Below are 16,405 nucleotides of genomic sequence, written 5' to 3'. Positions count from 1 at the left end.
AGAAGGCCCATGGCGCATACAAGGAAGAATCAAGAAGCCTTGGTGTTCAAGACAAGGACTCCTGATCCGTGGAGGACTCATCTCCACTAACATAACCGACTAGGGATCCTGTTAACGTAGGCCTTCGGTACTCTTATATAAACCGAGGATAGGCTAGTCAGCGGATCATATTCTTTTTTTTGCGAATACGCAAGATGCGTATCATTCCATTGATAGATAGAAAGCAAGAGTGTCAGGATTACACGGGTATCACATTACCACGTACGCAGAGTTGGCGTGGAAAAGTGGTACATGAGCAGAATAGATGGGGGTGCTCGGCCCCGACCTAGCTATCTACACATCAGGGAGGCATAAAGTTTGCAATGTCCTTGGCCCCGGCAGAAGCCCATGCCCGAGCGTCGTCCTTGATGATCTGTAGAAGTAGCGTAGAGGAGGGGTGCATGTGGTCGAAGATGCATGCATTCCGGTGGCGCCAGATGGACCACGCAGTGAGAAAGGCGAGGGAGGCGAGACCTTTCCGCAAGGCCGCTGGAACCCGCCTGGTAGCGGATCATATTCTAGGCACAACGATCTCGCGGTAGATCAACCTATAATTTGTACTTCCCCGAAATCAATACAATCAAAGCAGGACGTAAGTTGTAAGCTCTTCGCGAGAACCCGAACCGGGGTAAATTCTTGTGTCTCCTTTCACCATCGCACCAAGGCTACCTGTTCGGACCCCACCCGAGATCTGCTGGATTTAACTCCATCAATGGGGAACTGGGAGTGAGAGAGGAGAGGAGAAGTGAGTGAGATGGAAACCGGGAGTGAGAGATAAGTTGCGCAGGTTTTCGTTCATGTCAATGTGCAGTTCCAACGAACAATTCCGCGAAGCTTATATGTCTCATGTACTGCTTCAAGGTTTGTGTGTGTCCTTCCAATGGCAACGAGTGCATTCGCGTGAGATGGTGATAAACTGGACACCAGATGTATAAAGTTCTCGTTTAAGAAAGGATTTTGTCAGGGCCTACAACCAGCAAGATGCATGCTGCTATTGGTAGCAAGATATGTTGCAAACGTTGGGACAAAATGCTGCAAGGTCCGTTGGACAGTGCTGAGTCCCGCACGAATCTCCATGCTAAGATCTAACGGCTATGCAGTCGACTGAGACATGATTAAATCTCATTTGACTGACTTTTAGCAAGCCCGTTAATTAGGGGTGTTGTTGGCCGTGCAAGCGGCAGCTAGAAACCATGTTTAGTAGCTCGTTTACATTTTGTTCATGTAATAGTTTGGACACTTGGAGGCGACAAGTGGGCGTACCCATACGGAAACCAGAATAGGTTTGTCTAGTTCTAAGGAGAAACATACCCTTCCACTCGTGTGTGGAAGATTACTAAATCAGTAACCGAGTGGTGTTCAGAAACTATACAGGCTTTTTGTTAAAAATGTTTTGGCAAAAAACGTATTGCTACCTACATCTAAGCATCATCTGTACTTCGGTTACATATATAGTACATGAAGCACTTTATGCACCATGGCTGCCATGAAGGAACTGATACACTTCTGCAAACACAAGGCATCCAAAAATATATTCTTTTGAGCATGGACATCAATACAACGAAACAAGCAATAAAATTCTTTTAATTGGTACAAAGCAAAATTACAACCACCGTGTTATCCCTCGAAGAAGAACTGTGCTTTCAGCTTCAAGCTCGGCCAGAATGCTGCAATGACTTTTGAGTTCCTTCAAACAGATCCAGCAAAAGTTCCTCCAGATCCTCAGGCCTGTACTTTATGTAGCGATCTCTCTGCTTGGTGCCATCAAGGAAGGCAGAGTATCTTCCCACAAATGTCCTGTAAGCCTGTATAACTTTCAGTGATATGGAAATCCTGACATCTTCGCGGAGTTGGTCATCCGGGACAGACCATGCAGTCTGAACTCGATAAACATCTTCAAAGGACAGGTTGAAGTTTTTGAACTTCTCCCTGATGATTTTACGAGAAGCGGCACCTCCGGCGGCACATAAGCCATCATCACTCAGGTAAGACAGCACCTGACTCCACGACGCCCTCTCGTAGTTGGTCGCCTGATGCTGAAACATCCGGTTGTGCAGCCGGATCCAGTCGTCGCCAAGAAAGCTCTTGAGATCTGAGTTCTTCACTTTCTGGACCATGTAGCAGATATTGTTCATCATAAAGATGTTCCGCAATCGACAATCTCTGTACAATCTAGACCCGGCTTCAAGATTTGCTTCTAAAACTGCAGCAACAGACTGCAGATGCAATGCTGTAGCCGTGAAATGAGTGCATGAGTTTGGTATAGGCTGTTGATCCGCATCCTTCAGCAGTGAATCAAGAGTTTTGCTGTAAACAGTGACAGCCTTTATATAGTTCATGACATACTTGGTGAGGGGATGCACTGCACCAGTAGGCACTGCACTGGATGACGTGTAGGATTGGATGGCATACTTGAATTCCGCAAATGTTTTCCTCGCTGATTCTCCCAGCTGGAGTAGGACTTCATGATACTCAGCTAAAACCATATCATTGCCCCCTGCTTGGAACAAGAACTCTGCTTCGGGGAGCAAATCATCCAGGACCTCATACATATCAAGAATCCGGAAAAGCTTTTCCGGTTTAGGAGGTCCAATTGCTACAGACTCATAAAAGCTCAGAAGCTGCATGACCGAGCTAAATGAAATCTCATAGAAGCACAGGTCTACAGCTGTTTCTGAAAGGTCACCAAAGACAAGACTGCTAAGGCGCCTCTCGCTCGCAAGGTAGACTCGGACAAAAGCCTTCATTGCCCGATTCCACCGCTTTATCGATGCGCTCAGTTTGTTCCATTTAGTGCTCATAAGTTCTTCTATGCTGTGCTTGTCGATGTGAAGAGACCCAATGAACTCATCTATTGCACCCTGCCGTGCATTGATATAAGCCTGGCAACACTCGTTATTGTAGTCACTCAGGAACATGAAGTTGGCAATGGACTTGACAGCAGAGAGTGCACCAGGTTGGATCAAATCAGCCACAAAATATTCAGATCCTCCGCTGCTACCGGTTTGTGTTGACTTGCCTTCACTTTGTTCCTCACTGAATGAGCTGCTTGAAAATTCATCCGTGCTGCCATCCTCTGTAGAACGGAAGGAGAGAAGCTCCTGTTCTAACGGCTGTTTGTAGTACGTAAGAAGGTAAACAAATTCCTCTTCGAGCCTTGCCATCGCCATTTCAAAAAGGTCATCAGCATATACGGTGAGTTCCTTGTGCTCTTTTACTTCTCCACCAGGGTCCAAATTACCTAACTTCTCAGACAGCTGCCGTAATTTGTACAACACTTCTAAGTACTCAAATGAGTTCTGTGGATCATGAACATGCAAGGAGTTATGAAAATCCAAACTAAGGATCTTCTTTCGCAGTGCCTTGAGCGCAAGCTTAATGTCACATATCTCCACTTCTTCTCCCAGCTGGATGTTTGAGTATTGCTTATCTAACTCAGGAGCCATCATTTTGAGATTTTATATTCAGCGTCTTCCCGTTTCCTTTCCCTGCTTCACATGTTTATAACAAAGATCAGGTCCAACTCCAAATTTGGAAAAGCTTCAGATGAAGAACACTTAAGGTAGTGAAGATCATATGATGAGAGGTATCGCAAGACATCGACAATGCAAAAGAACAAAAAAAGTAGACACTGGGAGCTAAATTAGCGAAAAATAATCTTTTGAGCACCTCGAGAGACTGATATACAGGGATGTTATAACACAATTACCAGTAATGGTAGCAAGAGAACATGGCAACCCTACGGTTAAAAGTGATATTATCCTTTTTTTTCCCTAGTTTGTTGTTAACCACGCAAATCTCTTTATTTACTCAAAATTCAGTAAGTTTTTAACATGAATGCATATTTCCTAGGTTGGATTTGTTTAGGTTGCCACAAAGGAGGCATATAGCAGTACCACCACTTGTCACTTCTTGTTCCGAAAATATAAAACAACTTATTAACTTTGGCGCTATAAATAATATTCATTGGGCTAACTTGATCCACATAAACCAAAAAAAAAAAACAGATGATTCCTCTGTACTGTACTTTTAGAACACCTTTTGCTAGCACCTCCATCAGAAGTTAAGGATACTGCCGACTGGGTCATGGTGACTTTCCAAACAAAAAAAAGACGCCAACAAACGACAGCTACAAAGGATAGTAGTACTTTTGTTACAGATTACTATGTTACTACTACTCCATAAGTTCATCCATATTTACCACTTGAAAAGAATTAGGCCAAAATTCTTCTACTCTACTAGTTACCACTTTCTGTGAAGATCTTCCCTACCGGAAGAGGAAAATCAAATACCAAGGGTCGCCAGGCACAGACAGTCGGTCTAAAACTCTGAAAACAAGCAGTTCAGATGCCCCCCGCTACCATACAAAACCAGCCCAAGTTCTAAACCGGAAAAAAGTTAAGAAAGCTGATGCTGCTCCCCCAAAAGAAAAATGAAAAATAAAGGCCGTGGCTACGCTAACCCCTTAACGGAGCAAGAGAAGGGTGGTATGAGGAACTCACCGCAGCACTGGCGAGCTGCTGCCGCTTCGCTTTCCCCGGCCCCGGCGGCCGTACTGGAGCCTGCCGGCGCAACCCAAGATTGGTTGCGAGAGAGAGAGAGAGAGAGAGAGAGAGAGAGAGAGAGAGCAGGGAGAGAGCAGAGAAGATGGGAGAGGGAGACGGGATTGGAGTGGGCAGGGGAGGAAGGTCAGGTTGTGGGAGGGCAAGTCAAGTCAACCCGGGGGTGGCGACGGCGACGGCGAGGGGCGAGGGCGACGGGAGCGAGACAGACTGCGGAATGGTCCGTGGAATGGAATTCGGAACGAATGCCGTGACGCCGGGGTCTCTCTCTGTTCCGTTCCTTCACTCTATGCCGCTCCGTTCTGACGGGAGAAAAACACACACCGAGACAGACACAATAGGCTCCGGTTTTCTCTAGCCCTGTGGAAAACGGAGGAAGAAGGGCGAGCTTTCGCACTGGACCGACCTGGCCGTGACCTCACATGGACGAATCATCTTTTTACTATATTGTCTGTTCATTTCTCGGACTGCAATAAAAGCAACTCCAACGAACCGATCCAAACGGATGGCGATTTCATCCTTTTTTGTTTGTTTGGGTCGGCCGGCTTCTGTCTTGTTTTTCATATGAGTCGGCAGCGCGCTTAACATGCCGACTTATATGTGCAGACGTGGCCGGCTGACCGTCCAATTTTACATTGATTTGCATTTAAACATATTGTGAAATGAAAATGTTAACAAGCAGAATAGTTTAGCCGTCCAAATAAATAGTATAATTTTACAAGCCAAATACAAATAAAAATATTTCACATAGTTTTGCAAACGAATAAAAGACGATACATCTATTAGTTGCCAACATGAGTCCACATATACTCAACCAAATCATTTTACAGTTGCACGTGAGTTTTCCAATCACGCATGTCTTCATGAAACTGAGTGAAATGCTCAAATGTTGCCGCTACTCCATGCTCGGGTACAACATTCTCACCCTGAAACTGAAAGCCTTGATCGTACAGACGTTCCGGGCGCTCGTCTTCTACGATCATATTGTGCATGATCACACAAGCAGTCATCACCTCCCATAGTTTCTGCGTGCTCCAAGTATTAGCAGGATACCGAACGATGCCCCATCGAGATTGCAAAACACCAAAGGCACGCTCGACATCCTTCCTAGCACTCTCTTGCTCTTGGGCAAATCTTTTCTTTTTTTCTCCGACAGGGTTGGGTATTGTCTTGACAATAGTGGTCCACTGAGGATAGATACCGTTACCCAAATAGTACCATTTGTCGTAGTTGTGGCCGTTGACAGTAAAGTTCACCGGTGGGTTGTTGCCTTCGGCAAGCCTAGCAAACACCAGCGAGCACTGAAGCACGTTGATATCATTGTGTGATCCAGACATGCCAAAGAAAGAGTGCCAGATCTAGAGATCTTGAGATGACACGGCCTCTAGTATGACAGTGCAAGCTCTGACATGTCCCTTATACTGCCCTTGCCAAGCAGAAGGGCAATTCTTTCACTCCCAGTGCATGCAGTCTATGCTGCCAAGCATCCCCGGGAAGCCCCTGCTGACATTCATCGCCAACAAAACGGGTTGTATCTTCAGTTATCGGCTCTCTCAAGTACTCGAGGTCAAACACGGCAATCACAGCCTTGCAGAACTTATACAGGGACTCTAGGCATGTAGACTCGCTCACACGGACGTACTCGTCAATGAGATCACCGGGCACTCCGTATGCAAGCATTCGGATGGCGGCAGTGCATTTCTGATAAGAGGAGAAATCAATCTTGCCGACGGCATCCTCTTTGCACTCGAAGTAGTCATCATAGCCGACCACTCCCTCTCTAATACGGTTGAAAACATGCCTACTCATACGGAACCGGCGGCAGAATTTGTGATGTTTGAACAACGGGTTTGTTGTATTAAAGTAGTCCTTCCAGAGAAGGAAATGCCCGCTCTCTCGGTTGCGATTCAACACCGGAAGGTGGCCCGGAATGAAGCCACGGAACAACGGCCACTGGTTGTTGAGGTGATGATGGACCAACACGGCAGCCAATATCTCCTCCTCGTCGTCGGACGACGAATCGTCGGAGTCACAAAGGAAATTGTGGAAAAAGAACTCGTCGACGGAGTCCATTTTCATACCTTGACAAACTGTCGAACAGCTTGCGGGCGTCAAAGAAGGAGACGGCCGGCGAGGGGAGACGCGGCGCCCACAGACCAGCTAGCTGCCCTACCGGCGTCCGACGAGTGTGACGGCGTCCGATGAGCGTGCCGGTCGGATGTGGCGGTGGGGAAGCGGCGGCGGGAACCAGTTTGCTCCCCGGCGGCAAAACGGCGACGGCGTGCGACGGGGGCCAGGGGCGACGTTGCTGGGCGGATGTGGAGGCGGCGGCAGCTAGAAGAGTCGCCGGCAAAAATGGGCGGCGGCGTCGGTGACGGAGGAGACGGGGCGAGGGTTGCTTGTTGGCCGGGGGGAGGGAAGAGAGGTGAGAGGGGAGGCCAATGTGCCACAGACCAGCGGGTCCGGAGACAGAAGTAGGCGAGCGCGCGCGTGTCCGTCGCATGTCCGCACCGACGCAAATCAGGCTCAAAAATGGGCCGCCCGCGGACGAAAAACGGACACGCGTCCGTTTACGTCGACGCTTTGGGCCGTCTTTTCTATCCGCGCCGACACAAACAGACGGCCGCGGACAAAATGAGTCGTTCCATTGAAGTTGCTCTAACGTCCCTCCACGTTCATATCAAAACAAAACTATTGGTTTCTCGATGGCCGTCGGGCCCTGCGACTGCGAGCTCTCCGTACGCAACAGCGAACGATTTGTCTAATAACACGGTTCAGTTTCTCCGAAAGTACTCACGTTCGCGGTCCACGGGCGCCAAAGGGCTCCATATATCTCGGGCCAAAATTTCGTCACTCAGAACCACATACACATGCAGCCACGCAGCATTGGACGGATGGCACTTCTAGCTCCAGCTATTCGATCTGGACCTGGTACCACTGCACGGAGCCCACCTCGCCGTCGACCTCGAGCTCGCACACCGACCTGACGAGGTACGAGACGGCGTCGTCCACCGTGTCGAATCTAGCGAGGTCCGGCGGCAGCGCGCCCCCCGGCCACCTCTCCAGCCACCCACGCAGCCGCTCCTCCAGCTCCTCCTTGGACACGAACTCCTCGTCCATCCCGGGCTCAAGCAGCACGTACGTGTCCGACTGGATGTCCGCCCGCCTCCTGCGCCCCGCACACTGCCAAACCCAAAATCCACATCACACACAAAATACAGCCACTATCCGACACTGCACAACGTAGAAAATTATTGCCATGATTGAAGGATTGATAGATTGAACAGTAACGATATCTTGGACCGTTCCACGATGGAAATGGATGGATGGATGGGACTCTGACCTTTGTCCCGGGGCCTCGGCGTTGAATTCTCGGTGGTCTCGTAGTGGGAGATGCGCTGGAGAAGCTCGCGACTCCGGGCGCCAGTGCTGCCGCCCTGGACGATCGCCTCTGGGCACGGGGCAACGACCATCTTTTGCCTGCACGTAGCAATGTGGTGGTACATGCAGAGAAAATTACAGGAAATCAAACGAAGTGGTAGCGCTCTCTGACTATTGATGGAAATCGGGGAGCATTTGACGGGTATGCTGCCACGATTGTGCCATCTTTTCGGTTGCTTTCTCCCGCTTTCTCGCTTTTGCTTTTGAAAGACGGAAGCGTCGCTCAATCCAATTCAATTCAATTCAAAGGTGGGCTGCCGGCTGCCCGGTGTCGATTTTCCGTACGTAGTACAAAAGCTGGAAGATGCGGCAAGCTTTCTCCGAGGAGATAAATATTCCCAGACTAAAGGAAGGAAGGCGTGCTTCCATGATATTTCTCAGCAGGATTCCGGAGCTGCTAGCTAGTCATGCTCAGGTAAAGCTGGAGTGGTAGATTTCTTTAGCCAAGTTGCAGGTCCTGGTCAAAAGGGTTGCGAGCGAAATAAATACCGGTCAAATTCTGAAGATTCAGCATATCGTCTGATGATAATGATATGACACTGCTGGGTACAGCATGAATACAGTACCCATCGAACTCGCGTGCCTGTGATTTGTATGGGTAGTTTTGTGGAGGTTGACTGCAAAACTTAGGACTAACGGGTGCGGTTAACTAGTATCATGGATTAGCCAAGAGGTTACATGATTGACTAGTAGAAAAATCCACAATATCCGGTAACCACATACTTCAGGGAGTAGACATGCGTACCCATGCCAGTTGGAATAGCACCGATCGGGTTACAAGTTGACTAAACGGCTGGTTCTACTACTACTAGATCGGCACAGAAATTTCCTAAAATTCTCATCACCTAACCTTTTGAGTCAAAGGTGCAATTTAGTGCCTTGCCAGTTTACTACTGTAGTAGTGAATTATATTAATATATATACATGGTTTTCTTTAATTTGGTTTGATGAGCGGTGCAGATTTAAACAGAGGACTGACTCTGTTTCTGCAGCTCAGCCGACCTTGACCCCTGATTAGCAGACCCCTATGATTCAACGCCCTCTCTTTCCAGGATAACTACCTCGTTGGACAATGAACCTCCACGCCAAAGAATAACATCACATATTACCTACTTCCACTACTACTACTCCCTCCGTAAAGAAATATAAAAGCGTTTAGATCATTAGGGTGGTGATATAAATGTTTCTATATTTCTTTACAGAGAGGATACTTAGCAAGCGATTAGCTGAGTGAGCACTGAGAAAGAGCTGCCGTTACCGGTGAGTGGCGCGGTGGTGGAGGCATATTCCGGCAGCCGGGCCAGAGCCGCAGCCTCCATCCTTCCGCTGCTGGAGCTGTGTGGCCTCAAATCTTCTTTATCCTTCAATGACTCGCCGGATACGACTCCGTTGGGCTCTCTCCAGCTTATCCTCCCCTGCCCCTGCATTGAGATTGGTGAGGAAAACATCCATCCAAAAGAGAAGACAAGACCGGTTCCTTGCAAAATTATCAAGAATTGACAGGGACGGCGCAGCCACCAACAAACACACGCTGGGGCTGTGGCCGCCAGATCAAGTGGTCAGCTAGTTACAGCAGGGCACAAGTTGCAGATAGGTGATGCCTATTTACCTGAACCATATGCAACTGTCAACACTAATTTTTATAACTGCATTTCAACACCAATTCCACTTGTACAGTACATATGAACAATCCAATTTGGGAGATTGTTGAAACGATATTCCATCGGATGAGCTATACACCAACCATTACAGTTTCGTGTGGAAAGCTTTAGGAAAAAAATGGTTATTGCGATAATAGAGATCTCCCCCTCATGATTCAGGGGTTCAATGGAGAGGCATACATAAACTCGTGTTAACACTATATAACAGCGTAAACCAACATCTATTAGTGACCTTTCCAGGTCACCACGGGTCGTCAAATGTCAACTCATCTTGGTCTTGCGCGTTAATCACTGAAAATGGCAGTGATTTGCTGCAACACAAACTTATTCAATGGCCTTCGTATGCCGCGATCAACTGAGCAATTTTTACTAGGAGGCTGTTCGCGGTTGCATCCTTCGGGTGTGGAGATTTCAGTTCTTGGTACTTGTGTACGCTTCCGGCGAAATCTGTGAATAATCCGTCAACCCCCATCGTATTTATCCAGAAATCGTACTCGGCATAGGGATCCTGATGAAAGTCGAAGTGCAGAAACTGGTTCTCGTTCCTGTATGTGTAAGGGTGTACCTGCAGAAATGATGGAATGCAGTTTAACATGCGACCAGGTGCAAACTACCTGCTATCAAATTGTAGTTGACATGTACTCCCTCTGCACATAAATAGAAGACATTTTAGAGACTTGTGTCAAGTCTCTAAAACGTCTTATATTTATGTAGAGGGAGTGGTAGGGTAACAATTTGGTCCATTGGGATCATTTATAGCGGTCTTAACAAACTAATGCTAGTTAAATCTGAGCTTATGAAAATATATTGTGGTGGTTAGTTTGTCAGAACTTTAAATGAGAGCATTGACCAAGGAGGACACAGCTGAGAGTTCCTGATGCAGATGTCAGCAGTATATCATGTGTTTTCTTCCAATGAATTCAGTTAACAATTGGTCAGATCCTAATGAGATAAAAGATACGTACGGAGTAGAAGATAACCATGACATTTCATTGGTTCTTCTGGTGATTCATATATTCAAAGTGACCAAAAGGCACTTCAACAAAACAAATGCTGAAGTTGGTCTGAACTTACGTCGGCCTAACATGAATTATTTTATGAGCATGCATGTAAATAGTAGTTCTAGACAATTGTAAGGAATACAAACAGATATCACACCTGGAGATTATGAGCATGTGCTCTTGCAACAAGATCAGTTGGTTCCAGCAAATAGTTATTTGCAACTGGAACAATGGTATCTTTCCATGGACCAAGGCCCACAACATAGTTACTAATATATGCAAGGTAGTCATCTGAAGTGATTTCCCAGTATGACTGCAAGCAAAAAATAACATAAGTAATATCCATACAATCAGATGCTTCTGCTGAAGTTGCGAGAAACACCATAAGTACATACTACTCACTTTTCTTCCATACAGAAAGATCTATACCTGGTTTGTGTCTTGTGTTCTCACTGTGATATCATCAATCAGAAAGATCTTCGGAGAGTCTGTCAATTTTGATACATGTACAAGGGAAGAGGGAGCAAATGATTGTATAAACAATGGCTGTTTTAGCCAATTTTCGGACATATATTGACCCCTGTATCCATACTTTAGTAAGGTATCCACAAATTTGTCCTCAAACTTCTTTCCATCTGCCCACTTTACCTGTCAAGAGTAGAATACAAGCTCATTGCTTGAAGCACTTCAGAAATTGGAAAATCCGCCTAAGATTGTACTAAATAAATTTAAAGCTTTTGAATTGTACAGCTCATCAAAGTTAAGGTGAAGTACTTAAATATATCAGCTGCAGTATTATTCTCTCCACCCATATACTATCAAAAGACCTTTGCAAAAGCTAATCCATTCCCTATAATAACTATTTTCATAGCAAATTTGCATATAGCTTCTAAGCACATTTCTTGCCAGAAAAGGCTTGATTAGAGAATTATGAGAATCCTTAAAGTACCCTATTGCTTACTCAGAACAGGGGGGCTTACATGCTTGTTGATAAAAACTGGATCTTTTATCTCTGGATATATTCCAATGGTTCTGCTTGCATCTAAGGCAATTGAAATGAATTCTTCAAATGTGATGATTGAAAATTTGCCTGCATGTCCAGAAATTATCATTGATGATTCTTAACTCACAAATACGCCATCAGATTGCATCTTTCTGATTAGTTCATGTATTATGTTAGTTTAAATAACTGGAATCCAAAATGGGTCTACTATAAATAAGAGCATGCTAGTTTAAGAAAATGAAATATTCAAAGAAACTTTGACAAAGTAAATGAAAAACACATTTTGGAGAAGACTAAAATGCATACATCAACCATGGAATAAATTCCCAGGTATTAGTTGGTGGGAACTGGAAGGCAGGTTATTGAACAGAAAACTAGTAATTAATTACTACACCTCTGAGCTTTCTAACAAAACAAAAGAATCCCTCTGAATTAATTCTTTTTGTGAGGCTCTGAATACATATTTTTTACGAGGCTCTAAGTTTATTTTTGGAAGTACAATACGTTGATTCATAGAGAGGTAATGTGATCACGGTAAAGAAAAAAAAAGTAGAAGCTCAAGGACACAGCCACATACCATTATATTGTTGATCTCTGAATGGGTATCGCTGCTTCACTTTAAGTGTTTTAAGTTCCTCAAGCGTGAAATCCACTGCATATGGACACCTAATTATCAGAAAAATCAAGAAATAATAGGTTCACAAGTTTACCATTCACATTCAGTTCATATCCTAGCAATAGTTCAGCAGCAGGTGCAGATAAACCAATATGATATTGCCATGATTTATCAACCACAGAGCTATATGCTATATATGCTGGTGGGCCGTGGTCAGTTAGCCACAGGCCAGTCTTGCCACTAGATGCTCGTAGCTTCTGGCATTCCGTTGAAAATACCATATACTACACGATTAATGCTGGCAGTATGCAGCAGGAAATGGTTCTAGGAAATCATGCATGAAGTAGTGTCAGCTTCCTAAATTTGAGTCGAGAATAATAATTTCATGTATTTTTCTTGCATTCCATAGCCAACTTTTGATACTGCAAATATATCTCTGAACGGATTTACAAGAGTGAATGAAGAAACAGGGTTGGTTATGATAAGCACACCTACAAACCAGCCAGTAACGTTGGCCCATTCCACCTCATAGGTTCTCCTTCGATTGGCGAACTCCTTACGGCTGGAAATATCAGTTGTATCATCAAGTGTTACATCATGAAAGCAGATCAATGCACCATCTTTGCTAGCAAGGATGTCAGTCTCTATAAAATCTGCACCTTCTTCAATAGCCCTCTGCAACAGGATTGTTTAATGAAATCCGTTAACATAATTTTTTCCAATGGTGAAAAATCACATGATTGAAACTTATCAGAATTGAGTTTTGTAGCATTTGCAATGATCAATTTGATAAATCTAACCATCAAATGGTACATCCTCTTAATAAGGGTATCATCTTCCATATGCAAAAAAGAGAGATACTATTTTATTTGTCATATAAATTCTATGAGCTGTACCAGGTAAGCACCACTTGTTTCCTCCGGGATTTCCCCGTTTGAGCCACGGTGAGCAATGTTATATGGTCGAAATGTCTGTATGGGCTTCTTCTCTTCATTGCTAGTCTTACTTGGCAGTGGAAAGAATGGTCTAGCAATGACCACATGTAACAGTAGCAGAAGAAGAAAAGGAACATGACCTGCCAAGGATGATAACATAACTAAAATAAGATAGCTTAACAAAAGTTAACATCTCATTGTGACCTTTGTAGACAGTTTAGAAATACACAGTCAACACTCCTTTAAATCTTTGGTGTATAAATGTTACATATTTAACACTGTTATTAGAATCCTCATACCCAGTCCGAACGGAAGAGTTCGACTATACTCCAACGGTGACAAATATAACTACCACAGAGCACCCTCTGAATAATTTTTAAAAAAGTAGCCATGTGAAAACATGCAATGCTTAAAACATTACATGGCGTTAAATATGGGTAGTGTCAAAACTATCACAGGAGATAAATTGAGTCAAATACTTCCACAGAAAAACATTTATAAAGACAAAGATGCCATCAGTTGTTCATGAAGATTCATTATGATTGGAAATGAGTTAGCATAAGTAGACAGATTTAATTTGGAGTTATATGAATAGAATATGTAGAAGGATGGATGCTATATGCAGGAGACACGAGTAACCATGATATATGCGACAGGAGAAGAAACTAATCTAGCTGCTCTCCTCCCTTTATTTTCTATATATACTTCTGAACATTTTGATGAAAGAATATGCACGTTTGCGCTATGGATACAGTCAACGAAAGATTCTTTGTGGACTATAGTATGTTCAAAAGAAGTGAATTCCTCAGTTTTCAATGTATATAATTTCTTGGTTTCAGTTATGTTGCATTATATATTGTGAAGGCCAATTCACACGATTGAGTTTGTGAGTTTCTTCAGTGGCACTTGTTTAGAACTTATCTTGACTTTTTTTAAAGACAATGCCAGGGCTTCCCAAACCAACAATTTCGATTAAAGAAACCACTAACACCGGGAGTTCACAGCAGGTTCTACGGCGAAAGAAGCGAAGAAAAAAAACTCTTGGCATAGCAGAACATATCAACTGAGGAAAAGTCTTGAGACCAAAAACTTCTCTATATATCTTCTCCTGTCCAATTTGCCCGACCAAGCAACAGTTTCCCCACATAGAGCACAAAACGGGCATGATAACTAACTAAAAATAGTAATGCACCTAACAAAGCACTACCGACGATTCCCTTGACCACAGAAAGAGGAACTAGCAGTCTACCACTAAAAAAGGACAGCCCGGTGCATGTAGTTCCCGCTTGCACAGGGTCCGACCACTTTGGGTCTATTGTACGCAACCTTTCCCTACATTGCAGCAGCTTTTACCACTGCGCCAAGGCTCCCCTTCCAACTAGCAGTCTACCACTAACAGTGCAGAAATTGTACAGAATCGCGCGGACTAGCAATAGGTAAGCAACCCCAGAGCAAGTTCATTGGCTAGTTGCCGCCCACCCCAATTCTAGCTAGCACAAACTTCTATAGTCCTCAATCTTAATCAGCCATTGCCTAATAATAACAGCCATTGCCTAATTGCCGCATCAAGAATCACCTCAATTCGTGCCTGCACATCGCCGCTACCCAGTTTATCGCTCAACCGCGCGTACGGTATCAGAAAAAGAATCAGAGTCGTACGGTGGGAAAAAGAGGATAAACAACTCGACGGGCTCCGCTCGATAGATCGGCGCGGCGGGGAAGTATCGGGGGGAAGACCCAACCAATCGAAGAGGAGGAAACGGGACTCACAGAGGGACGGACGCATAGTGCTGCTTGTTCGTCCGCAGCGCCTCCGATAACAGTGGGAGGCGAGCAGAGGCGGAGACCCGAGAGCTCGGTTCTAATGGAGCGAGGAGGAAGACGACGTGACGGCCGGGCCCCCTCTCTGTCTATTCGCTCCCGCTTTTTCTTTCGGTCACGCCGTTACGTATCATCCTCTTCTTCCTTTTCTTTATCTTCTGGCGCCCGTGACGGGGACGTATATACACCAACCGACCGATACTGCGCTCCGACGTTGACGGAATATTCGGAGGATCATCTCTTTGGGATGAACAGCTATTTGCTGGGATTATGTAGGATAGCAGGAGTACTTGGGAGTCGGAATATAATCCGTGTTACCTCGCTTACATGCGGGTCCCCCGTATAACAGCCGATCGTTGGATAGCGATGTGAGCCATGCCGGCCTCTTTCTGGCCGGTGTGTGTGTGAGCGACTAGGGACGGGCCGTGTGCGGTGAGCCCGCGTGCATTAGCCGATACGCGGCTCGTTCGAACGTCTACGGCGTGCTTTTTTACTTTTCGTGCTTAGCATCTTCACCGCGTGCCTTAATCCTCCCGCAATCGTCCGGATCGCACTATTTGTCCTCCAATGTAGTCCGGCAACGATTCGTCATATGTCTGTTTTCTCATAAACCGAAGACAAACAAAGAGGAATTTTGTGGGAGTCCAAACATCCACACGACTAATCGAAAGTCACCATGTGTCCTCTCTCCATCCGGATGACGGATAGCTGCAGTTAATTCTTTTGCTTTGGCAGAAACTACTTTTAATCATACAAGTGTTTGGCGGAAGATGCACATGTGAAAGGAATGTGTTTGGCGGAAGGTGTATATTAGTGAGCTCAATACTAACACACAACTAAGGCATTTTTGCCAGAAGGTGTGCATGTGAATGGAAGGTGTTTGGCGAAATGTGTATATTAGTGAGCTTAATTGATTATTTTTTTACCAACACAAGCAACACGATGAAGGCTTGAGATTTGGCGAAAGGTGCTTTATTTTACTAATACACAATTGCCTTCAAATGATGCGGATACGGTTGGATGATGGCTCCTGTATCAGTATCCGGACACCGGTCCAGACCGAATTTCGAACAAATACTGTGTCCGTTTGCGGGTCGGCGTTGGAGATGCCCTTGTAGTACTAGCTTTCGTCCGGTGGGCATCCGAAGACGACGAGGGCGCGTAGGACATTGGCAATGGAGACAGGCAACGTCGATCGTAGATGTGGCGCGACAGTCACCCGGGCCCCTTCGTTGGCCCCGTCGGTGACCACGCCTCTTTCAAGTATTGACACCCAGCCCGCCACCGCGGGACCAAGGGTTCTCACCACAAGCTCGCGAGGAGAAG

At 45.4% G+C, this 16,405-nt stretch overlaps 2 protein-coding genes across 3 annotated transcripts; both read right to left on the bottom strand.

The window, feature by feature from the left end:
- Positions 1–1,561: 1,561 nt before the first annotated feature.
- LOC125544836 (exocyst complex component EXO70E2) lies at positions 1,562–4,898 on the bottom strand. 2 transcript variants are annotated; one of them, XM_048708606.2, is made up of 2 exons: positions 4,542–4,898; positions 1,562–3,530 (listed from the first exon to the last, which is right to left on the bottom strand). In XM_048708606.2, exon 2 carries the CDS (start codon positions 3,486–3,488, stop codon positions 1,689–1,691), a length of 1,800 nt encoding a protein of 599 aa, XP_048564563.1. In that variant the 5' UTR covers positions 3,489–3,530; positions 4,542–4,898; the 3' UTR covers positions 1,562–1,688. The 2 variants fall into 2 exon arrangements, with proteins under 2 accessions (XP_048564563.1, XP_048564562.1); XM_048708605.2 differs by having other exon boundaries at positions 1,562–3,527; positions 4,542–4,896.
- Positions 4,899–7,340: 2,442 nt separating this feature from the next.
- Positions 7,341–15,213, bottom strand: LOC125544834 (glycerophosphodiester phosphodiesterase GDPD6). Its single transcript, XM_048708604.2, has 11 exons — positions 15,029–15,213; positions 13,220–13,398; positions 12,815–12,998; positions 12,285–12,359; positions 11,685–11,794; positions 11,134–11,352; positions 10,862–11,017; positions 10,074–10,268; positions 9,301–9,463; positions 7,945–8,081; positions 7,341–7,784 (listed from the first exon to the last, which is right to left on the bottom strand). The coding sequence occupies exons 1-11, from the start codon at positions 15,042–15,044 to the stop codon at positions 7,515–7,517; spliced, it is 1,704 nt and encodes a 567-aa protein (XP_048564561.2). The 5' UTR covers positions 15,045–15,213; the 3' UTR covers positions 7,341–7,514.
- Positions 15,214–16,405: the final 1,192 nt, after the last annotated feature.

Source organism: Triticum urartu, chromosome 3A (genome assembly GCF_056163025.1).
Source record: "Triticum urartu cultivar PI428250 chromosome 3A, HENAU_Tu73, whole genome shotgun sequence".
NCBI classification, from domain to species: Eukaryota; Viridiplantae; Streptophyta; class Magnoliopsida; order Poales; family Poaceae; genus Triticum; species Triticum urartu.
Note: the sequence above shows the minus strand (reverse complement) of the source record. Positions and strands in the feature narration are given on the sequence as shown.